The 24,226-nt window shown below is 46.2% G+C and overlaps 1 protein-coding gene and 1 long non-coding RNA gene across 2 annotated transcripts; both read right to left on the bottom strand.

The window, feature by feature from the left end:
* Positions 1 to 1,937: 1,937 nt before the first annotated feature.
* On the bottom strand, positions 1,938 to 23,836 carry LOC117724305 (uncharacterized). The gene is made up of 5 exons (XR_004608801.2): positions 23,755 to 23,836; positions 17,329 to 17,523; positions 12,498 to 12,572; positions 10,841 to 10,996; positions 1,938 to 2,746 (listed from the first exon to the last, which is right to left on the bottom strand). It is a non-coding gene; the product is annotated as an uncharacterized LOC117724305 (long non-coding RNA).
* Positions 17,710 to 20,478, bottom strand: Adrb1 (adrenoceptor beta 1). The gene has a single exon (XM_034523978.2). It carries the CDS (start codon positions 20,476 to 20,478, stop codon positions 19,078 to 19,080), a length of 1,401 nt encoding a protein of 466 aa, XP_034379869.1. The 3' UTR covers positions 17,710 to 19,077.
* Positions 23,837 to 24,226: the final 390 nt, after the last annotated feature.

Genomic DNA, 24,226 nt, shown 5'->3' with positions numbered 1-24,226 from the left:
TTAGGAGAGGAGGGAAGGTTGCCTGACAAGCAGCGCTGAGCGGTCTGGAAACCGGTGGTGCAGCACAGAAAATGCCAGGTCAACACAGCACTCTCAGTCAAGGGAACCAAAGGCTATAAGTTATGCAACAGGCAGACATGGTGTGGCGGTGCCAAGAGTCTGCTTCAAGCTGCCTTCATCCTGTTCTCTCAACGAGTGACCTTCTTGGAAGTGGGTGAATTCGCTTGCTATTCCTGGCAGCCGTCTCTGTTCTCAGGCTCTCCACTCTACCAGTTGTACTTCTGAAGTAAGAAATTCACTGTCTGCCTGATACCAGGTCCCGAGTGCCAAATACATACTTTCAGTGGCGGAGAGCAAGGTCCTGCACGGTTGGGCATATAAGGACAGCACCTCCTGTCTAAAGAATGAAAACTCGCCCCTAGCTATTCACCAGCTACTTACCTGGTGTGTGTAGGGGGCTGATTCAATAACAACTAGTCTGTTTTTCTTGCATATTAATGAACGTTTGAATTCGACATAAAGACAGGATATTTGTCTCTAAGACAGATGTCCTGAGACACTGGAAGAGAATGTCATCATTTTGAAAAACAGTCACAGAAAATCTGTAGAAAAATCATTCTCTCCCGCCATCACCTCCTGCCTTACTTTCTGTTGCCTTCCTTAGTGTTTCCAGGAAACACCGAACTTGAGTTACTCCACAAGGCCAAGCTACTCCAACAGGATCAACAGGACACTGCCTCTGACTTTTGCCCCACTCTGAGACACAAAGCTTCTTCCCTATCTATTTAGCAGGCTTCTCTACTGACAACACACAGCTCAGACCCATGAGCCTGGGGCCACACAGCAGACTCTCTGCATGGGGGGTTTCCTCTCCTCCCAGTGACATCTGTTCTCAGTCCTGTCTCACTTTATTTTTAACATTTACTTATTTATTTTCAGTGTGTGCGTATGTCCATGCGGTGGTCAGGAAACAACGTTTTGGAAGTTGGTCAGGTTGGGCGGCAAGCGTCCTTACCCGCTAAGCCATCTCTCCAGGCCCCATCAGGTCCCACCATTCTCCATTTATTTTCCACCAGGCTGCCCGCCCTCATGTTGTGGAGTGCATGATGTACCCGGAAGCCAACTTGTTCATTCTCTACCCTAAGACTTTTGGGGACTCTCTTCCTCACAAAGTGAAGTCCAGGGTCTTGATAAGATACACAATCCCTTCTCCACCCTGACCTCTGCCTCTTTGTAGCCTGGAAACCTAATGATAAAGCCGTGCAGATTTTCCGGTGTCTTCAAAATGCATCCTGCTCTTTTGAGTTGTCTGCGCCTGAGTTGGAAACACCCTTCTTTCTTCCTGGCAGAAACCAGCCAGCACCCAAGTTCTGGTTCACTGTGGACGCTTGTGGGTGACGGTTTCCCCGACTGTCCCAACTAGTTTTCTCCTGATCTCTCTTTAGGTTCCTACAGTAAATGGGGTGCAATCAGACAGAGTTAGACTCTTACCTCCTCCTCCTCTCCCTCCTCTTCCTCCTCTTTCTCTTCTTATCTTTCCTTCCTTCCTCCTCCTCCTCCTCCTCTCCCTCCTCTTCCTCCTCTTTCTCTTCTTATCCTTCCTTCCTTCCTCCTCCTCCTCCTCCTCCTCCTCCTCCTCCTCCTCCTCCTCTCCCTCCTCTTCCTCCTCTTTCTCTTCTTATCCTTCCTTCCTTCCTTCCTCCTCCTCCTCTCCCTCCTCCTCCTCCTCCTCCTCCTCCTCCTCCTCCTCTCCCTCCTCTTCCTCCTCTTTCTCTTCTTATCCTTCCTTCCTTCCTCCTCCTCCTCCTCCTCCTCCTCCTCCTCCTCCTCTCCCTCCTCTTCCTCCTCTTTCTCTTCTTATCCTTCCTTCCTTCCTCCTCCTCCTCCTCCTCCTCCTCCTCCTCCTCCTCCTCTCCCTCCTCCTCCTCCTCCTCCTCCAGGACTCAGTGTCCCTGGTACCATGTTTGATGTTCCTATCCTTCCCTTATCCAATGTAGTAGGGCTTGACATTCAGTTAGAACGCAATAATTTTTTTCTTGCTAGGAAAAAATTGAAAGCCATTGGTAATTAAAACCACACAAAAGTGAAATGGAAAAAAAAAAAAAAAGAGCAAAGAAGAAAACCTAAGCAGTGGTATAGTTCAACTGTCACCCCCTCTGCTCTCTATGCTGAGGTTTCTGGATATAGAATTTCCCTACCCCCACTGACTGGAGGCGTAGGTCATTTCTCCCTCACTCCCTGCCAGGAGCCATTTCTGAAGAGAAAGAGGACCAAGGAGTTTTTGGTTCCTGTATTAGGACAGTTCTAACCCTAAGGACTGTCCAAAACAGGAATTACTTATAACACTCTTATGTGGCTGAGGTAGGCTGCCATGCATACTTGGGTAATTCTCAAGGTCAGAGAGCTGCTTAGGACAGACAGCTAAATACTGAAACGGAAACAAAATCTTGACCTCTGGTCAGAGAACGAGTCTGAAGTGGAGAGGGACATTTCACCCAGGCAGCACCCGAGGGTGTTGGAAACTGGTGGCGGCAGGAGGCCAGCAGCCAACTATGAGAATGTAGGTCCAATCACGCTCAGATCATCAAGCTAAACAATGTGAAAACTTCTGCTCCCAGAATTCTGTCCATAGGTCACGTCTGTCCAGCCTCTCCCTTTGGACTCCACGTTTGTCCTCTGAGGTCAGACTCAGGACACCAGTGAAAGCTGATCCACCAGCATCCTGAGAGCCTCTGCCTTCACCATCCTGGAAGGTAAACAAGAAATGGAAATAAATGGAAATTAAATAAACTTCCTTTAGAACGAAGACTTAGGAGTTTCTACTGTAGCTGAATTAAGTTGCCAGCGTTGGAAGAAGGGGAGTCTGGTTTAACAGTGGGCAGTGGGGGATGCTGGTCTGTAAGGTTGAAGGCTTGGTCTTAGATCTGCCTGGAAGCCACCATGGAAGGATACTCTGATTTTCTGTCCTGTTTCGGTTTTGTGTTAGCAGGAATCTCTATCCCTGAGACTGGATGAACTCCCTTGGGCTATGTGCTTAACTGAGGGCTCATCTCTGTGAGCTCTGATCTCTTTACCAAAGGCAGAACTCGGGAACCGAATGGAGATGCCCAGTGCTATCGGTGCCATTTCAGGAGCCCTTCCTTCCACAAGGGGATGACTGTGGACCAATACATAACTGGCAGTTGGCTTTAGAACACACACTCCGCCCAGTGATTTATCCAAGGCAACAGGCTAACAGCTTGCTATGTACACAGCAATTTACCTGTCCAGACTTGCTTTAGGACCCTGCTCGGTGCTGTCTACCAGCCCTAAGGCGTTATGTTACAAAGTTGCCCATTTTCGTCAGTTGCACCTTGAGGGACCTGCCTGGGATGGTGTGTTCATGCTGAAGCCCAGTAAATAACTTTTTTCCCTTCAGCACTTCTCAGACCGATGTCTCTCCCTGTGACTTGGTTTTGCACCAAGTGGTCTGGTGATGTTTGAAGGAGTCGCACACTGGGTGTTTTCAGTCTCGCTTTCCTGCTGGGGAAACAGGCCCCGAGAGACTGTCTCATACTCAATAGACTGGCAGGACCATACTGGAACCTACATGTCTGCTCTCCAGGATTGCCTTACTCCAGAAGCTGTAACTTCCTTGTCTGCAACCAGAGAGAACTTGCATCAGCCCCTCTAATCTTAAAATTCTGCCTTGATCAAACTCTGAAAAAACAAACAAACAAACAAACAAACAAACAAAAAAAACTGAGAGCCAGGCATGGTAGCACACTCCTGTAATTTCAGCTCTTGGGAGGATTAGGAGTTCAAGGCTGAGCCTCAGCTACATAGCCAGTTAAAAAGTGGGAAGCCAGTCCAAGCTGCATGAGACCCCGTCTCAATAAGAGAAACAAGGCAAAACAAATAAATAACAATTTAATAACAAGCTTAACTGTGGTTCAAGCCATCCTTTCTTCCTTCTCTTTCTTTTGTTAAAATACATTTTTGTTTTACTAAGATTTTGTTTATTTAAATAAAGTCTAAGTAGAGCAAAGGACTCTATCAGTTTTATTTGTGAGTGAGTGCGCGCATGAGTGTGCGTGCATAAGTTGCGTGTGTGTGTGTGTGTGTGTGTGTGTGTGTGTATGTGTGTGTGTTAAACAGGTAACAAAAACTGGTGATTTCAGTCATGTGCTTATGTGCAGTTTGGTGATAGCACCCTCAAAGCTTGTGCCGGACTCATTGTTCTCATCATTTTCTGGTTCCACTATACTTTCAATACCCCAAAAATAAATGCCATGTCCACTAGGCAGTTGCTGGTCACTTCTCCTCCCAGCTCCTGTCCACAGACACATTTGGGTAGTCTGCCTTCTTTGGCTTAGCAGATGTGGGCATCGGTAATATCCATTTCTCAGATCGTGTTCTTCTGCTATGTATGTGTGTACGTTTCTCCATGTTTATGCAGGTGCATTTTGGAGCGTCTTCCTCTAGCGTTGTCCACGTTGCTTTTTAAGACCAGTGAGCTCCTGAGGTCTGTAATTGGCCACTCTATACACAAGCCACACCTCTGCCACCGAGTCCAGCTTTTTACACAAGTGCTGGGGGCCTGATCTTGTGCACTGAGTGCTTTTCTCACTGAGCCATCTGCCTCGTGGCATATTTTTCACACTAAGTAGCAGCAGAAGGAGCCAAACACAATCGTCATCATAACGGAGAGTTGTTCTAATGGCAGGGCGAAGGGGTCCTCAAAGGTGACAATAAGAAGGGAACCCCTCCGGAGGCCTTGGCTGCTTGACTTAGGAGGAACTATCCATCACTGCCCCTGGCTCTTTGAGGAGGCAGCCAGAACCTGGATGCACAGCCTGACAAGAAGATTGTGAGATGGGGGAGGAGCCAGGCTTCTGGAGTGTGTCTGTCATTGAGAGTGTGGCCAGCAGCTGGATGAAGGCACAAGATGGAAGAAGCCCTGGTTGGGGTCCCTCTTGGGGTCCTTCTTGCACAGTCTCTGCTCTTCTTCTCTCTCCTAAGAGTAAGTGGTAAAAGACGCTGGACTCTGCCGCTGCTCAATTTTTGGAGCCAGCAGAAGTCTCTTGTCAAAGTGGCTCCTGTCTTCCTGTGGGCTCTCTAAGGTGTTGCTGTAGGTGAGGTCTCTTTTTGATTCTTAGACTGGAAGGGATGCCCTCATGAACAGCTCAGACAGAAGCAGAGGATGGGAAATATAACTCGTCTACACTCAGAATTCTCTCCCATCGGACTCCTCAAAATGCCAACGAGAAGAAATTCTGTGCCCAGTGCTACCAAATCTAAATCATGATGTGATGCCAGGGGCTAATGGAAACCTTTCTGCCCCCTGCGACAGCTCAACACTTAAAAGTTTTTTACTTCATCATTTTCTTTCCCAGTGAATGTCAAACAGAAAATTGATGCTTTGACAAAGTTGCTAGTTTGAAACGGTTTGTCTTTTTCTTGGGGGGGGGGGGTTCCTTGTCTTCTTCCCCCTCTGTTTTGTATGATGGGGACACGAAAATGTAAAAAGAAAAACTGAAAAACCTGCCGTTGTCTTTCCTCTCTGCAACCTTTAAGACGAAGATAAAGGGTGACTGTAAGTTCAGAAATATTTATTTTGCGGATATTGCTCTGAAAATCTTAAGTTGAGGTAAATGTCATAGAAGCTACTAAGGCATATGATCACAGTCAGTTTGAGGTAGCTGGAGATGAAGGTGCTCTCTGCTGTACACTAACTGAGTTTTGGACATTCACCTCCTTGTCAAGTGTGGCAAACATCTGAGGTAGGAATTGGGCACGGGGCTGCTTGAAAGATGCTGTTCTACATGGAAATGTGTATGTGTCTTTCTGGATTATAGCTTTTTATTGTTTTTATTGTTTTTATTGTTGTTTTTAATCTTGAAGGGTTTGATGACTCAAGGACAAGAAAATTCTTTGTTTTAAGAGCTGTTTGTCATTACAGTGATGTCTGTGTGTATGTCTGTGTGTGTAAACCAAAAGTAAATAACAGGTGTCTTTCTCAGCTCCTCTTATTTATTTATTAATATTTATTTAAGTAGGCTCTTACTATGCAGCCTTTTCTGGCCTAGAATTCTAGGCCAGGTCAGTCAGCCTTGAACTCCTGAGTACTGGGCTTATAGCCATGCTCCACCACACCCAGCCTCTGACTTGTGTTTTGAGATAGGGTCTCTCACTGAACCTGAAGCTCACGGAGTGCCTAGACTGCCTGGTCATCAAGCCTCAGGGTCATCCTGTGCTTACTTCCCCGGTGCTAGATTACAGACTCATGTGACCATGCTGGTATCAAACTCAGTGCAGCAACCACTCTCCTAATTACCTATCTGAAGCCCCTACAATGACTGTCTTAAAGGCGTCTTGCATCTGCAAGTCTGTAGAATTGACCTTATTGTAACACTGAAGGAGATCATCAGTGCAGGCAAACAGAGGACTGGCCATGTGATACACTGACTTCTGCTGCTCCCCAAACCGTTTCTCTCATCGCTATGATGCCTCTCACCCTAAAGTCTGCTCTAGGATTCAGTCTTAGTTATTTTTAATCCTTTTTTTTTTTTTTTTTTTTTTTTTTTTTTGGCTAAGGTTATAGCTCATTGGTAGAGCGTTTGCCTAATATGCATAAGGCTCTAAGTTAAAAATCAGCAATACAAACATACATACATAGAGACGTGCACACATACAGATGCACACATGTCCCTATAATGCCCACACATGCACACATGTGCACACATACACACACCTAAGCCTTTCCTCACAGTGTTCTGTGAATATTACTGGTAGATGAGTTGACAGGCCACAGGTGATAGGTTTCAAAGTGCTTTGTTGGCTTCCCTCACGAGCAGGTGATGTTCCAGAAAGGAACATGTCAGAGCATAGGTCTGCAGCCTTGAATGCCAAGTTCCCCAGGTCCAGAAAGCTCTCAAGATAAGAGTTTTCCATAACTCATTGGCAGTTAATGTGACCTTACTTGAACTCATTCGGCAGCAGAATCTGACTTGAACTGGCGTGAGGCTATTTATAGTCATTATTTATCTACTTGGCATGAATAATCATACATTCACAGTAGAGACACTAATGTTTGATTATAGGATTCTGACCTGGACCTTAGTTAGTGTAGCGTGTAATGTCTTTTTATTACCATTTATCTTCTGAAAATTAAAAACAATCTCAATTCCAAAACACACATGGCCCCTTGGGGCTTTGGATAAGAGTTTGTGGCCCTATTCCATCACTTTGTACACACACACACACACACACACACACACGGGCACATGTGTACATAAGCATCCATATATGTGTGTGTGGTGTGTTTGGTTACTCTTAAAAAGTAACAGAATCTTTCTTTTTTTTCAAGATTGAGCTGACAGCTGCTCCTGGGTTTTGATAAACGAGCTTTCACAGCAGTTGTGTACCCTGCATTGGCTTCCAAAGTACAGGCTGGAGAATGACCACAGGTGCTTATCAGGGGACAGGGATGGAGGAGCCCAGAAAGGTCAGGGGACCAGATGTTAAGGTATAGGAAGAGGTTCCAGATGACCGACTTGGAGACACAATCCCATCATTAATAGCACACTGCACATGTCAACATTGCTATAAAGTTAATATTAAATGTTTACATAACAAATAGAGGGTTAAGAGTTTTCACAAAGGTATCTGAGTTCAATCCCAGCACTCACAACAGGTGGTTCACAACTGCCTACAACTCCAGCTCTCGGCAACCTGATGCCTTCTTCTGGATTCCATGAATACACACACACACACACACACACACACACACACACACACGTGATGTGCAACACATACATACACATTTTTTCCTTCTTTCACACTCACATACATACTTTCTCACACATATGTGATATGCACACACTCGTACACACTTTCTCTCACATACAAACTTTCTCACACACACTCATACACTCACACACACTCACACAAACACGTTCTCATACACACTTGTACATACTCTCACACACACATACACACTCTCACACACACTCATACACACACTCTCACATACTTTATCACACACACTCATATACACACATTCTCTCACACACTCACACACTTATACATACATAAAAGTAATGAAAACAATTTTTTTTAAAAAGGACAGTTATGTGTGGAGATGGATATGTTAATCAAATCATTAGTATGTGAAATATCTATATGTAGAGACATTATAGATATATATGTATATTTATCTTAAATTGTACCAGTGAATATATAAAACTATTTTGTCAGTTTAATAATAAGAGCAACAGAAAAAAGTACCTGCCCGATTTTAAGACCACCAATCTAGGGGTTGGAGAGTTAACAGCAGTTAACAGAACTGGCTGCTCGTGAACCCAGGTCCAATTCCTACTACCCACAGGGCAGCCCACAACCATCTTTAACTCCAGATCCATAGGCTGTGATACCGTCTTGTGATCTCCAACCTCATGTACATGGTGCACTTATGAATGCAGGCGAAATGCCCATACATGTAAAAATAAATAGATAAAAGACTGTCTACAAGGCCTACACCCAACTAGAAAAATAAGTGAATAAATACTGTAAATTGATCTGTGATGCAGCAAAATAACAATATAGTTTCCAAAAGTATACTGGTTAGAAACAAAAAAATCTAACTTGTAGCTTACCCCACACATTTCAGACTGGGCTCTGATTATAATCTAAACTGTGTTAGACTGAGCCCAGTTCCTATGAACCATCACAAAATTCACCATTTTTCTTCCCTGGACAAAATGGCTCTCCTTTCAGACTGTCCTCTTGTGGCTGCAGCCTGAATGGCCAGCCCTGCAGAGTGCACTGCTTTCAGAGGCTGAGGCTGCTAAACTGCTCCATACCCTGTGGGTGATGAACATATGCTTTTGAATTCATCCCATAGGCAAATTAGAGAAATAAAGATTTTAATGGGGGCTAGAGACATACGTGTTGTTTCAGGGAAAAGCCATTGTTAAATGAAGGAGGAACAACACTATCTAGGGTAATGAAATGGACTGTGTCAAACACTGGTGCCCAGAACGTGCAGAGAGAACCAGAAGGCTTTCTACAAGAAACTCGCATTCTTCTCAGAGGAGCAGGCAGGCTGTAAAATCCCTCCCTGATCCTAGCCTTCCATTAACTCAGAAATAATGGCTGAGAGCAGAGGGAGGAGGCTCTTGCAAAGAGAAGGCCAGGTCAACAAGACATGCCTGTGACCTGCAGAGGCATTTAGCTTCTACGAAGAAACAATGTTTCTGTTGGGGAGTGAGGTAGAAAGAGAGTGGGCATCTGAGCGCCAGAAAAGGGATACAGAGTCAACAAGTCTTATCCAGGGGACAAAGAAGTATGGGGCTCAAAGGCAAGAGGCTCCCTGACATTCAGGTAGCTAAGAGCTTTGTCATTATAATTACCTTTCCTGGGTATAGAAATAATACACGGAGTGGCCTTGTGGCTTCTATACTATAAATTATTTAATCAGTCTTCTGATTTTGTAAATCAATCTCAGAAACTGGTGCAGAGGAAATGTGTTCATACCAAATAGATCTAATAGGCTTAAGGCAGAGAGTTTAAAAATGTCACACGGCCATGCTCAGTCATACCCTGAGCTGCTCCTTCCTGCCCAATCCAGAGCTCTATAGTGAGTATCAGGAAACATGATGCTGTTTGATCGACCGTGCAACCCAGCTAGCCACCTCTGAATATGTACCCTAAATGATCAAGTCAGCCTAGCATAGAGATACATGCAAACCCATGTTGATAATGGCATTGCTTCTAAAAGCCAAGTTGTCAATAGATGAATGAAAAACACATGAGATGCACAATCACACATATGTACATATATGCACACATGTACACACACACACACACACACACACACACACACACACACACACAATGAAGTTTTATGCAGCCAGAAAGAACAAAATTATATTACTTTGCAAGAAAATGGACAAAACCAGCAAAAATCAGCCAGACTCACAAAGGTAAGTAGCTCATGTTTTCAGCCATGTGAAATTTACATTAAAAACAAACAAACCAACAACAAAACATGGGAGCTGGAGAGATGGCTCAGTTAACCACAGGTTAAGAGCCCTGGCTGCTCTTCCAGAGGTCCTGAGTTCAATTCCCAGCAACCACATGGTGGCTCACAACCATCCGTAATGGGATCTGATGCCCTCTTCTCGTCTGTCTGAAGACAGCCAGTGTACTCGTACACATAAAATAAATAAATAAATCTTTTAAAAAAGAAAAATGTCAAACCATTAAAATCGGAAGTTGTACTAGTAAAGCTATAACTTTGAAAAGAGAAGAGGGGTGGGAAGGTGTGGGTGGGGGGACCATCCAAGTACACATGTGTGGAAACAACTTTGGAATAAAATAAAACTATTTACCCACCAATATATGCTAATGAAAGATAAATTGATAATGTTGTTTTAAATGAATATGCATTGCTGGGAGCTGACAGATATATCACATATGGAACAAAGAGTAACACATAAGCTTCAACGCTTTCTCAGAAGGCATTATGGCATTCCCTTGAGCAGCTGAGGGCGGGCTCCATGTAAGATCTCTCTCCTCCCTCTCTCTTCCTCCCTCTCTCTCTCACTCCTCCCCCTTTCTATCCCCTCCTCCCTCTCTCCCTCTCTCTTTCCCTTCCCTTTCTCTCTCTTTAATGAAACAATGATTAGTAATCTGTTTCAAGACTAAGGGGACATACAAAGGCTAGGAGGGTTGTAATGTCTGTTTGCTATTATGAGAGATGATATATAAAGATATATGCAATTTGTCTTTAATGCTTATATTGCTATTTCTTGCAGCAAAGGTATGCAGAAATAAAATTTAAAGCAGAAACGTGTACCTCTCCCAGACATGATCTGTGCTCGACTATGGCCTTGAACAAACTTTCTGCAATCATGAGCTTTGCACCCTGAGGGCACGACCTTCGGGCATAACCTGATCCTCAGCTTATGCACCCAGAACTTGCTCGGCAAGGGTGCATTTCGCTGAGTTAGCTCTAAAATAGAAATATAAAAATAAAAAAGTCAAGTTAATAAAGAGCTCACATATATGAAATGGTGTAACTACTGGTTTCCTATTTTGTATAGTGAGACAACCGAATAGACTCAGAATTATTTTTTGAAGATTAAGGGAGAAGTTATAGTCACCTGTCGTGTCACTGATGGCTAATCTTTCAAAAACACTGCTTTAATCCTGACATTGTTGGTCATAAATCGCTATGCCTCAGGAAGGAAAAGTCCATAAACCTTCCTTGTGCTCTCAGGAGACCCCTCCAGGTATGCAGGTGCACCTTCAGTGTCTGCAGCAAGGACTATCTGCAATCAGCTATTTCCTACCAGAATATTCATCTGGAGTACCCACAATGCTTTGCTTTCGTTCACATAATTTCCTTCCCCCAGGAACGTCCCAGGGAATGGCCCTTCATGCCACTGTACTAGCCTTGTGTTTACGTCAACAGATTATCCACCCTGTCCTCTGCTGCTGAGTGCTTGGAAAGTTGCTATTGCCGATTGAGACGGGTTCTGAGTCATACACATACCAGGTTCCCCGGGATTAGCACACATGCACGTGTATGTATAGAATATCTCATTGGTAATGCCGTTATATATCATTTACATGTCAAGACGTTAATTTCATCTATTTATTTTTCTCCTCTTTAAGAAGCTACGAGTGAATGTGACATTAAACACAGCTTGTCTTGTGTTTCCGTGGGACCGGGGAGCTGGTTTTATCTTCCCTTCTAGCCCATATGTCTTGTACATAACTACACCTGCCTCATTATCACATTTTCTGGGGGATGCCTAATCTCCCCAAAGTGTGAATGCCTTGGGGACAGACTGCAGAGTCTGGGAGAGCACACAGTACCCTCAATTAATAGTAGTTGGACATAGGAATCACGTCAGAGTCGTCATGGGAGGCACCCCACGTGGTTCTGAACACATCTGCTATGAAGACAGCACACATGCCCTTTAGGTATGTCACCACAATGATGCTTGGAGGAGAGCCGTGCACCTGTGTCCTCTGGAGAGCAGGCTGTACTAAGCATGGTGGAGACAAATCTAAGTTGCCAGCTCTGCCTGGTGCTTGCAGGATGCTTTTATAGGGCTGCAAAGATGTATCATTTTCCATGCTACATATTTTAACTTTGTGTAATTTCCCCCCTTAGATCTTCAGAGCTTTGTGCCTCTGGAGACATTGATCTAAGAAGAAGAAAAAAAAATACTAAGAAAATTCCAGGAAGGGGGGATGGCATGCTGATGCTGGCTGACATTTTGTACCAGGCTATATTTGCTCTCATCTTCTGCTACAAGATATCTCTGGGACTAGACATGATTTGTGATTAACAGAAAATAATGCAATGGTGTGACACCTTTGAGAAAATTAAATGGGGTTGCTTACAGTATGAAAGCTGTGGAAGGAGCCATCAAGATGGCTGAGGGGGTAAAGGTGTCTGCCACCAAGCCTGACAACCTGAGTTCCATCCCTGGGATCCATACCATGGAAGGAGAGAATGGACTCCTGAGAGTTGTCCTCTGACCTCTATGTGGTGTGTTGTAGCAGGCATACACACCCTGAAATAAATAAATGCAATTAAAAAATATACAATCTTTTAAAGGAGAAAAAAATATTTTCCTTTGGAAACACCTAAAATACCTTTGACACATTTGTAAGGATATTACAACAAAACCCGTTATGTATAATTAATATATGTTAACAAAATTACTTTAAGACAGAAAACTAACAAGGGTTTGGTGCTGATTTTCACATCCCTCACTGCAAAGCTCTGGAAATAGAACAGTACCCGGTCGTCAGTTTCAGATGCCTCTTAGACCAACCAGGAGTCAAAATTCCACACAGAATTTTAGTCTTTATAAAGGAAGAGGCTGCCACGATGAGGGGCTAAGTACTTGTCAGACCAGATTTAACACTCAAGTTACTCCTATCCCACTTTTTGAGGTATCAGACATCTCAAGAATCTGCACATGCCAAAGTCTAGAATCTTTCTAAGAGACTCGGTTTTTCCTGGGTACACCTATGGGGGAACATTATCGCAGGATTGATCACTGAATTATTCAAGTACAGTCTTTCTTCACAGATGAACATTTTCCTTAAAAACAAAAACAAAACAGAAACCCACCATTGCCTCTAGTGGCTTTCAAACTCTGCACGCTGCAGAAAATGCAGTTGCCACATCTCTTAACAGTTACTGTTTGTAAGCAGACTTTTAAGGAGGATCTCAAGATTACAGCTAAGTTCCTGTAGTTTAAAATGACAGACACTTGAAGTCAGTAAAGTTCCTGTAGATTTAACGCTGTTTATTAAATCGGGAACAAAGAAACCCAATATCCTGCAAGTCACAAAAGAAAGGTAAGCAAAAAAAAAAAAAAAAAAAAAAAAAAAAAGCAAAACTCTCAACTCTCCTGTGGCTCTCAGCACTTTTCACCTTCAAACTGCTATCACAAGAAAAAGAACAAGCTAGACAGATGGTATTAGCATCTACAAGTCAACACTAAACTGTAGCGTTGAGGGGGCTTTCCCAACTGACTCACTTTTCTCCAAGTACCTGTGATTTCAGAATCATTAAACTGCCTTTGCACAGTGAGCAGCAAACAGGTTTTTTAATCCCATGCTTGGGAAGCAGATTACCTTATTCAGTTGTGGTTTCTGTGGAATTTTAAGTGCAATTTTAAAAAGGAAGAACTATTTGTTTGGATGTGTGGGGTATTATACATTTGATATATATATATATATATATATATATATATATATATATATATATATATGAGAGAGAGAGAGAGAGAGAAGATGATGGTAAGCCCAGCAGAGAGGACCCCTTCACCTCAGAGTCTCAGAGGCAATTATAAGCAAACTGAGTAGATTTGTGGGAAAAGAGCTCCATTCAGAAGAAAGCCCGCTGACCTTCCCAAGGTCAGTGGGCACAGGAAGCACAGCTAGAGAAGAGGCCAGGGAGGCCCATGCGGCCATCTGTTTGGGCAGGTTTTCTACTCTTCCAAAGGTTTTTAGCCCCAATTCCCACAATCAACAAGCTCAGGGAAAAAAAAAAAAAACAACCCACAGTCTTTTGTAGAATTGCATGCAGAGTCAGTAATGAGAGTAAAATGACTAAGAAGCTCCAGGCCAGCGTTAGAGACACATGCTGGGAGGGTAGCTCACACCTTCAGTACCAGACCCATCCTGAGGGACAAGTGAACAGGAAAGTAAAAAACAATAATTTGAGGATCTTTTGTTTTGTTTTGTTTTGTTTTCTGGAAGTCGTCCCTTCCTTTGGAGCAATACTTGAACTTTTGGGAGGACAAGAGAACCAGACATTAAATGCTTCAGAGGTAAGCATTAATAGAGGTGTTGTTAATAGAAAGAAGATGATCTTGACACTCTTAATTACCAGCTGTGAGCAAGAGCCTGTGTTGGAGAGAGAGAGAAAGGGGGGATTTGTGTCCTAAGAAATGTGGGGGAAAAAATCAATGTTTTAGAAAACTATTTCTGAGAAATGAAGAGCATCTGTGGAGAACTACATAGTCTAGATATTTCTAGCTCATTCAAGAAGAACGGAAGAACATGCCCACTCCCACGAAAGCTAGCATAGCTGCTCTGCTGGCTGGAAAATAAGGAGAGGCCTTAGGGACCTTGTGCATATGAACAGTGCCCAGTATCTGACTGAAGGTAAAGTTTAAAGGTAGTGACTTTCTGGCTTCCTGGAGTGTTGCTAGCATGCCTGCAAAGATCCTGCCTCAGGACCAGTATCATGGGCCTGCCAGGGATGCTGGCTCTGTGCAGGCTGTCAAAGCAACTTCATTTGGAAGCTTCTCAACTCCCCCATAACCAAATCCAATTTACCAAGTGTCTCCCTCTCCCCACTAAAAGTAAAAGAACTGTTGATGCAGTAAGTTAATCTACAGAGTATTTAATAATAATAATAACAATAATAATACCCCCAGGATTATATTTTAGGGGCTGACAGACTCTAAATGGTATCAGGTTAAAGCGGGTGTTTTTTCAGAGATGGTTATCCTCTGGGAAGCGGTCCGATAGATCACCACAACAGAGCAAAAACTACTTGGGATATAGAGATTCAAAAATTATGAGATTCAGAAGCAATATTCTAGATGGGAATTCAACTAACATGGAGCGTGTGAGTGACGGGGAAGGAGGAGAAATTAATTCCATTTGCTGATGTGACTGCAGGGAGCTATTTTTAGGTATAATCCAAACACTGCATATCTTCTCCATTTTGATTAGTAGAAAATTGGCGGAGAGCCAAAAGAATTAGTGTTTCTCAGCACATTGAGCTAGAAACGTACAAATAAAACTACATTATCTGTGCCAATGCATTTAACTTGAGCTACTCCTAAGTTTTATTCCCCCCACCCCGCCCCGAAGAACACATGGTCCAGCTTTGTTAGAGACATGCATAAGACGTCTGTTACATTTAGCAACACAAGTTCTAGACTAAGGTTCCCCTCCATGCTTCCTCAGAAGCTGCTGCTAAGAACTCAGGCACGGGGGAGGGGCACAGAATTTTCTACCTAGCAATCTTACATGATGTGAGAGGAAGTCAGCAATCTAGCACAATGTGAAATTTAAATAAGTTGGGGGAAATGTGCTTAACAAGGAAAGGTTTCCCAATAGACACTTAGAAGTTATTAAGAATTACAATTCCAAGGAAAGCACAGAACAGAAAAATAAACTCAACGGGCCAAGCTCAGGAGCAGCAAGCTCCTGAAGGGCCCATCCCAATGTCCATTGCTGCACCCGGGGGCGGGAGGGGGGGGAAAGGATGTATATATATCCCCCAAAATTGTGATGACCCCACCACTCCAAAACCTGACAGTGCCCACTTCCACGGCCAACATAGCCATGTTGTTACACGGCAACATTGTAACCAAGCTTAGTTGTATTCTGTCTCCTGTTGTGATATTAAAGTCGATACCTTTAGCAACTTGCTGTGTACAGATACAAGGGTAAGCCAGCTCCTTGCACATACACTGTCTCTTTCCCCTTCCTATCTCTGCAATACTGTTTCAGCAGCTAACACACCGAACTGGCTACTGTAACTTTTGAGATTGGCAAACCAGTTTCCACAATTCCTATAACACATGGCTCTCCTCCTAAATAACAACCCAAAGTAATTTTCCTGCCTATTCAGAATCTCGGACACGGCCTACCTGTGAATATCTGTGGTGCCCATCTGGAGGATCCCACAAAAATCTTTTCTTGTTTCCTGCAAGCCCATGTAAACTGATCCCTCTGCAGAGTGACTTCCTTCAGTTCACTAAAGAAACTGAACACCTCTACCCAGTAGTTAAATTATAGTTTGCTCTTAGAATTGAAAGAACATTCATGATATTAAGAGCTGAGGTTTGCAGACCAGCACTTGTGTTTGGGGTGGGGATATTCTCTCATGTAGACAGCAAGGCATTAACTGGGTACTTCAGGATTCTTCAGACGAGAACGAGTTTTAATGTTATGAATGAAAAAGCCTCCAACAAAAAGCATGTACATACTTTGGGGTGGGGTGGTGATACTAAAATGAACTTCGGTTCCTAGGGAACTTCCAGTAATATTTTACCCTGAGATAGATTTATGCTTTCAAAATAAGTTTAACTATTATCATTTACCATCCCATTTTTCTCCCCGTCCCTCCCCTTCCTCTTTCTTTTCTTCTTCATTCCCTACTTTCTTTTTCTAAAAACACGGGGTAAACTTGTGAGAAGCCTTTGTGGACATGGCTACTGTTCATTCTGCCTTCCTTCTACAGGGATCTAAAGGCCAGCATTGTTCTTAAACATCTCTGAGCTTTCAGACACGACTTTAGAGAAAGGATGGGGAGTCCTACCTTTGCCTGGAAGAAGCTGTCTGTCCATCTTAAAATGGAGCCTGAGCCAAAACGGTATACTTTTCATTCTGGTTACATTACGGTTCAGTCGTGAAATGAAAAGCTTGTTTAAACATATTGAATAAACAGATTTGGGGAATGTACAATTAATCTCAGGATGGAATTTTACTATACTCTCCTCTGGAACTAATTTTAGTGAGAAAAAAAACCTGTATCCATTTGGATGTTATAACTCTGTTATAAAGTTAAATGAAAGTTAGGAAGTTAAGTTTGCCTTTGCTGCCCACCCAGAACTTCTGCTGAAAGGGACCTAGGTACTTATGTGAGAGAGATAATATTTGCTTCAGGAGCCCTTTTATACATCTTTGCTTAAGCATGAACTTTTTTTCCCCATTCTAAGCAGCCACTGCAGAACTGTGAGCCCGCTGTGGTTTTCAATGGGGACACAAACATAAGCCATGGAAGCCACTCACCGTATTTCAAGTGGGTGACATCGTCCAGTGGGTCACTCCTTCCTGCCTGCGTTTCTGCGAAGTTGCTGCTGAGTTACCTGGCTCCAACACTCTCTCTGGCTCTCCTTTGCAGAAGATGCACTATCCCTTCTTCCTTCAAGTGTGGCAGATGGGCTCCTGAGGGTGCCTAAGTTCTCTGGAATACCTTGAATCCGGCTGTGAAAATTTAGGGCAAATCTGTGGCTCTCTGTTGGTGAGTGTCTTATTTGGTCTAGAGGCATTTTGCTCTGTGATGGAGTCATGAAGAGATATTAAAAGAGCTGCCAGTCTGTATTTTGAAGCAAACATTCAGTCTCTCTTGTCATCACGGACCCCTTACAGACACACGGCACATAACCTTGATTGAGCTGCACTGCTGTTTTTATTGCACATGGACCAATTCCCCGCACACGGTAGTTAGTTGCACCAGAGTATAAATACTTGGTCACACACACAAGAAGAGATAGAATATACACATGAGTGCTAAAATTTACCAGCAGATTCACGTGGGCACTTGGACATTAAAAAATAATAATAAAAATATGTAAGATAATAATATTTATAATATGGATACAGTTACAGTACCATGATAAGAGTATAAAAAGTAATCTCCCAATAAACCATCAACTCAATAACATAATAGACAAGAGAAACTGAGTTTGAATTTTATTTTAGCATTTTTAAGATCTGCCCACCCTCCCTGTCCCATTAAAAATATTTAATTTTTTTGTGCAAGTTAACAACTTCTATAGATTTTACAATGCCTAACACTGTGCAAAATGGCCTTCCAGCCACTGCCCTTTTTTTTTTTTTTTTGTCTTTGTTTTTAGCCACATGTGCAATAATCTCAACTGTTTCCTTTTGTTCTGTCCTATCTTTAGTTAACAGAGTCACATGTCACAGAGACAGACTCAGCGCCTGGTCCTCCCAACTAATATTGATACATAAATAAGCTGTTTAATATAAACAAGTCTTTCTATCTTGCTGTGCAATATGCACAGAGTGAGGTAGAGGGACCCACAGCAGGACCACCGAGGCGCGCAGGGGACAAGTTTTGCCCTCCGGAGGAAAACAAGGCGAACCGTGCTCCACACAGTTTCTCCAAACCAGATTTGTCTGCTTCGAATCCATCTTTTCCCCTTTGCTTTAAGAACAGGAGACACCAGTACTCCGGAATTAATATGCAATTTCTTTAGAAAGCAAAAGGAAACACTTCCTGGCTAATTATCACTGCCCCCGCCCCCAACCCAAACCGAAGCTGAATACTTAGGTTCCTAGGTGTGGAACCGGAAGGCCAGGTGATAGACTCCATCCTCCCCCTTCCCCTCCCCTCCTAGTTTTCCACTCGGGTCCTTGCAGAAAGTGTCAAAACCCACCTGGGGGGTGGGAATGCCTAAAGGTGCATTAAACACACGAAAGGCCGAACCTCAGAGAGAAAGGAACTCAAGACAAACCAGTAAGCCACACTAAGCCACACTCTTGCAACTCCTCCCAAACTTTCCTTTTTGCGCAACGCTGGGTCCGGGGCTTCTCTGTACGTCTCGGATGATTCAAAAGATCTGCGGGCTTTGCTTTCACCTGCTTTCGGTCTTGAGTAAACAGAGATTTCCTCTCTCCCCTGGGGAGCGGCTCAGGGGCGCCCAGGCGGGCTCTCTTCCTCTAGGGATGCAGAGCCCGTGTCCAGCCCGGGACTATGGGGAGCGGCGTCCGTGCGCCCAGAGAGCCTGCCCCTTACACCTTGGACTCCGAGGAGAAGCCCTGGCGGCCCGGCTCGTCCAGGCTCGAATCGCTGTCCACAGTGGTCGTCCCACCGTTGCAGCCGGCCCAGGGTTCCAGCAGGCGCGCGGGTGGGGTGGTCCCGGCGTCGTCGTCTTCGTCGTCCGAGGGAGCTCCGGGGGACGGCGGCGGCCCGGCTCTCGCCAGGCAGCCGGAGGCGCGCGGCCGGTCCCCGTGGGCTGCGCGGCGTCTGCAGGCGGCCCGGCGCGCGCAGCAGAGCAGGCGCTGGAAAGCCTTGCGGAAGTCGGGGCTGCGGCAGTAGATGATGGGGTTGAAGGCCGAGTTGGCGTAGCCCAGCCAGTTGAAGAAGACGAAGAGGCGATCGGGCACCAGGTCGCGGTGGAAAGCCTTCACCACGTTGGCCAGGAAGAAGGGCAGCCAGCAGAGCGTGAACACACCCATGATGATGCCCAGTGTCTTGAGCGCCTTCTGCTCGCGCAGAGCCACGAGACGCGACGGCCGCCTCTTGCTGGAGCGCCCGTTGGCCAGCGAGTCTGCGGGGCGCGGTGGCCCTGGTGACGGCGAGGGCGCGGGCGAGGGCGGCCGGGCTGGGCCGCCGAGGAAGCGGCGCTCGCAGCTGTCGATCTTCTTCACCTGTTTCTGGGCCTCGCGGAACACCCGCAGGTACACGAAGGCCATGATGCACAGGGGCACGTAGAAGGAGACGACGGACGAGGCGATGGCGTAGGCCCGGTTGGTGACGAAATCGCAGCACTTGGGGTCGTTGTAGCAGCGGCGCGCTTCGTCGCTCTCGGCCCGCCACCAGTGCATGAGGATGGGCAGGAATGACACCAGCGCCGAGATGGCCCACACTGTGCAAACAAGGGCCCGCGCTCGCGCGCGCGTCAGCAAGCTCTGGTAGCGAAAGGGCGACGTGATGGCGAGGTAGCGGTCCAGGGCGATGACACACAGGGTCTCGATGCTGGCCGTCACACACAGCACGTCTACCGAAGTCCAGAGCTCGCAGAAGAAGGAGCCGTACTCCCAGCGGCCCCACACCACGATGGTGGCCCCGAAAGGCACCACCAGCAGTCCCATGACCAGATCAGCACTGGCCAGGGACATGATGAAGAGGTTGGTGAGCGTCTGCAGCCGCGGGGTCTTGGCGATGGCCACGATCACCAGCACGTTGCCCACCACGATGAGCAGCACGATGAGGGCCAGCAGTAGGCCCATACCCGCTGTCCACTGCTGCGACAGAGGCGCTGAGCCCTCGCTGGCTGGAGGCAGCAGCGAGGCGGGAGGCGACGCGAGCACCAGCAGCCGCGCCGCGGTGGCCGCGCCGTCGGGCAGCGGCGCGGCCGACGACAGGTTGCAGGGTTCGGAGGCGCCCAGGGCGAGCGCCCCCGCGCCCATGCCGAGCTGCGGAGGCCGGGGGCGGGGGGTGTGGCGGGGCTGAGCCGCGCCTGGAGAGCACCCCAGGAGCCTGGGCTGCGGGGCCCGCGCGGGGAGGTCGCGGCCAGGTCAGGGCAGCCGCGGCTCGGGGCCGGAGGCATGGACGCCGGGCGCCTTCTCCTCCGTAGCCGAGCGCTGTCTCCGCCGCCGCCGCCGCCGCTGCTGCTGGAGCCGCTGTCGCTGCTGGAAGAGCCGCCGGGACCTCAGCATGTTTCTGAGCGCGCGGGGCCGGCGGCTCCAACACCCAGCACCTCCCCCCCCGCTTCGCTGCCACCCCCCCAGCCAGCCCCCAGGGCCGCGCGTCAGGCTCCCGCAGCCAATCGCCGCCAAGGCACGCCCCCGACAATGGTGCCCCCACCCCCAACACCCAGCACCCCCTCCTACCCGCGATTGAAAGGCTCCAAAGATTGCGGGCGGACTACGCAGCCGGCACCCACCGGCTGCGGCGAGCGCGCCCTTTCCAGCTCAGGCTTCCTCCAGAGTCTGGTCTGCTGAGCCCCCTGCGGCGCCCCGCCGCCTCCTGTGTCCCCCTCCTTCCAGTCGTCTCCGCTCGCTCTAGCACCCAGCTCTCCTTTTGTCGCTCCCGCAAGAGCGCCCCTATTTCTCTTCGGAGCCCCGTAGCTCCCTCGCCTCTCTACCTCTAGTGCCTGGTTCCTGGTAGCGAGAAGGGAACCTTGCAGGCGTTCCGGAGATGCCGGAGTGCCTTGGACAGCCTATCTGCTGGGATTGGCGGAATTTAGCTGTGAGACTGGTTCTGCCATCAGGCAGCCTGGATCTTCCCTGATCGCGAGGGGACCCGGCCAGCATGACAGCTTGGGGGAATAGGAAGTGGGTGTCAGCGATGAGAGGAAACTTTGCAGCCAGGCGGGTTGCTGGAGCAGGGCGCGCATCTGTCAGAAAGGCTCTCTGGGAGCTTTCCTCGGCGCTGAGCTGTGCTCTCTCCCTCAAATGCAGTAAATGGAGAAAGGAAGGGAAGGTTTGTGGATATAATTGCCAACTTCAAGGACCAGTTGGACACACACACAGTCCCCAAACCCAGCTAAGGAAAAGGATGCAACGAGTTTTGAGTATAAAGAAGTTTAGGGCAACATTAAGTCCCGAGTAAATGGCACCGCCCCACCCCCACCACCCTTGTAGAAAGGACACAGAGAATGACGCTTCAGACTTTTTGACTCCGATACCAACACCTTAACACCCGCATCTCTGCTCCGTTACCCATGGGATTTTATAATCTGAGCTGAGTCAACACAAGGTGCTATCCCTTTTTGGTTGACGTCATGAACTGGGATTTCAGATTTCTTGGTAGGGTGGCTAGATTCTCAAACGTGTGGGATTAGCTTTGGGAAGATGAGGAAAGAAAATGTATAAATACTCAAGGCGATTAAATCTGAAAGCATTTAAAGTCATGCCGTATTTTGTATTTTCCCCTTCACATTGTCAAGAGAATCTGAAACTAGAGTGTTTGGCTTCATTCCTGATGGAAGCTGAGGATGGACCTCAGGCTGAGGTCCTCTGATCTGCCCCTGGGAATGCCTCCACCTCAGGCCATTAAAAGGAAATCTGCAATTAAGTTCTTGAGAAGCAAACAGTTCCCAATTGTCTCTGAAGGGAAGGGTGCACGGTAGTGTTATATAATGTTATGTAATGCTCCCGAGTCTTCCTTGCATTGAAATAAAAAGATTAGCATCTGGGAGGAACGTCAACATGTGGCCAAGCTGGTACTCTCACCTTGCCAAAAGACATAGGCTCACAGCTGTCCATCTACAGACTAACTCTTGATAAAGTCAAACCCATGGATGTGCTTTAGGCTTGGGCTTGACCATTGACTGTTACTACCGGGGAGTGATCTGTTTATTCACCTCTGCCCTGGACTTACCCAGCCTCAGTTGTGCCAACTTGGGGAGTTTTGAGAATCTGGGAACAGGATCTAGGGTGGAAGGAGTTGGCACCCATAGTCACCCCAACCTCTTCAAGCCAGGGTCTCCCCTTCCTCAGGCTTTTAGGGGATGGCTGGAAGGACTCAAAGGGCAATCTGAAAACAGCCAGTGTTTTGAAATGAGTTGATATTAAGGCTGACCAAGGAAAGGCCTTTGAGTGCCGGGGTGTGGAGAAATGTGAAAAGAGGCTTTCTGCTAAGCAGTGCTATTGGGGTGCAGTGTGTCAACCTCATGTCCTTAGGGCATGATATTTCTGGGCATGATAAGGCCAGAACGGAGTTGTAGAGATTTGAGTCAGGAGCTGGGGCTGGTAACCAACCATGTGCTATTTATATGTATAAACACATCAGACAACAGGACCATGATTCTGGATTTGGTGACTTGCCTAGAATTTTCCTCTTGATTATTTGGTGTTACATCAAGTTTCTCTGTATTTCTGTGGAATAAATACATTCAAGTGTAAGCATTCAAAAGCCAGGAGGCTTTTCTAGCAGAGCCTTCAATAGAGGGTTGCAGTAGAGAGGAATCCCAGATATTCTTAGGGACTTTCCTCAGCTGTCCTGACAGATAAGCTTAGAATAGTGAAGCCTCAGCTAGCATGAAGATTTCTCTTTGTCTCTCTGTCTCTCTGTCTCTCTCTGTCTCTGTCTCTCTCTCTCTCTCTCTCTCTTTCTTTCTTTCTTTTCTTTTTTTTTTTGTAACACTTCTCCTTAGATAAGGATATGAGATTAAGGAGAAGTTCAACATAGCAACTGAGTTGGTGTGTTTTCTGTTGCTATGACAGGACACCTGAACCTGGGTAATGTAAGAAGGGCTTTATTTTGGCTCAGAATTCTGAAGGTTGGGAGGTTGAAGTCCAGACAGTTGCCTCTGGTAAGGGCCTTGTGTGTAGAACAGAAAGCACAGGGGCGTCTTGAGTAGTAATAACCGGCTCTTCTGATACCTAGCAGGATCTCATAGCAACTATGTATCCATCCTGTCACAGCCAAACTACCATCCAACACTTTCCACCCCCTCAAACAAGCCGTGTTCAAACTTAGCCACCAGCTAACACACCATATTACACGCTGCAGGGTCAAAAGGTCATTTTCTACTTGCCACTCAAAGAGGCTCAGTCCATAGGAACCTGCAGTGTTTAGGAAAACAGCAGAGCGCCACAGTGCTAATTGGCACACCTGAGAATCCCTGTACCCTACCAGAGACTTACTATTCTGTGTGCGCTCTGTGGCTAACTCTTCCTATACCCTTCTGTCTCACACACCAGGGCTGAATGTGGCTCAGCTGTCCAGCAGTTACTTACCAGGCAAAGGCCCAGCTCCATCACGATTGGCTCAGCAGAGAGTTCTGGATGCTCCCTCCCATTGTAGGAAGCTCTGTCCTGGTTTTGGATCTGTTCTCTTTCCATAGCTGGGGTATATCCTCCTCTTGCTTTTCCTTCCTCCTTCTGTCTTCCCTGCTTGTTGCTTCTGGAAATAATCTTCCACTGACCTGCGGTGACTATGTTTCAGGTGGCTGTGACAGATTGCCTTTGGACGTGTCTTAAATCATTTTGATCTCTGTTGTGATTTTCGCCTTTTCTAGGTCATATGTTTATGGAGAGCCAAAACTATCTCACCATTTTTTACAGTTTCCATGTTCATTAATAATCACTTGACATTAATTAATATTTAACCTGAGTTCATAAATGTCATATTTAATTAAAATCTCTTTTTTTGCACAAATGAGGAATGGTTGAATATTTTAGAACTTGGAATCTCCACTCACACTTATAA

Source organism: Arvicanthis niloticus, chromosome 1 (genome assembly GCF_011762505.2).
Source record: "Arvicanthis niloticus isolate mArvNil1 chromosome 1, mArvNil1.pat.X, whole genome shotgun sequence".
NCBI classification, from domain to species: Eukaryota; Metazoa; Chordata; class Mammalia; order Rodentia; family Muridae; genus Arvicanthis; species Arvicanthis niloticus.
The sequence above is the reverse complement of the archived record's forward strand: the minus strand, read 5'-3'. Positions and strand labels throughout refer to the sequence as shown.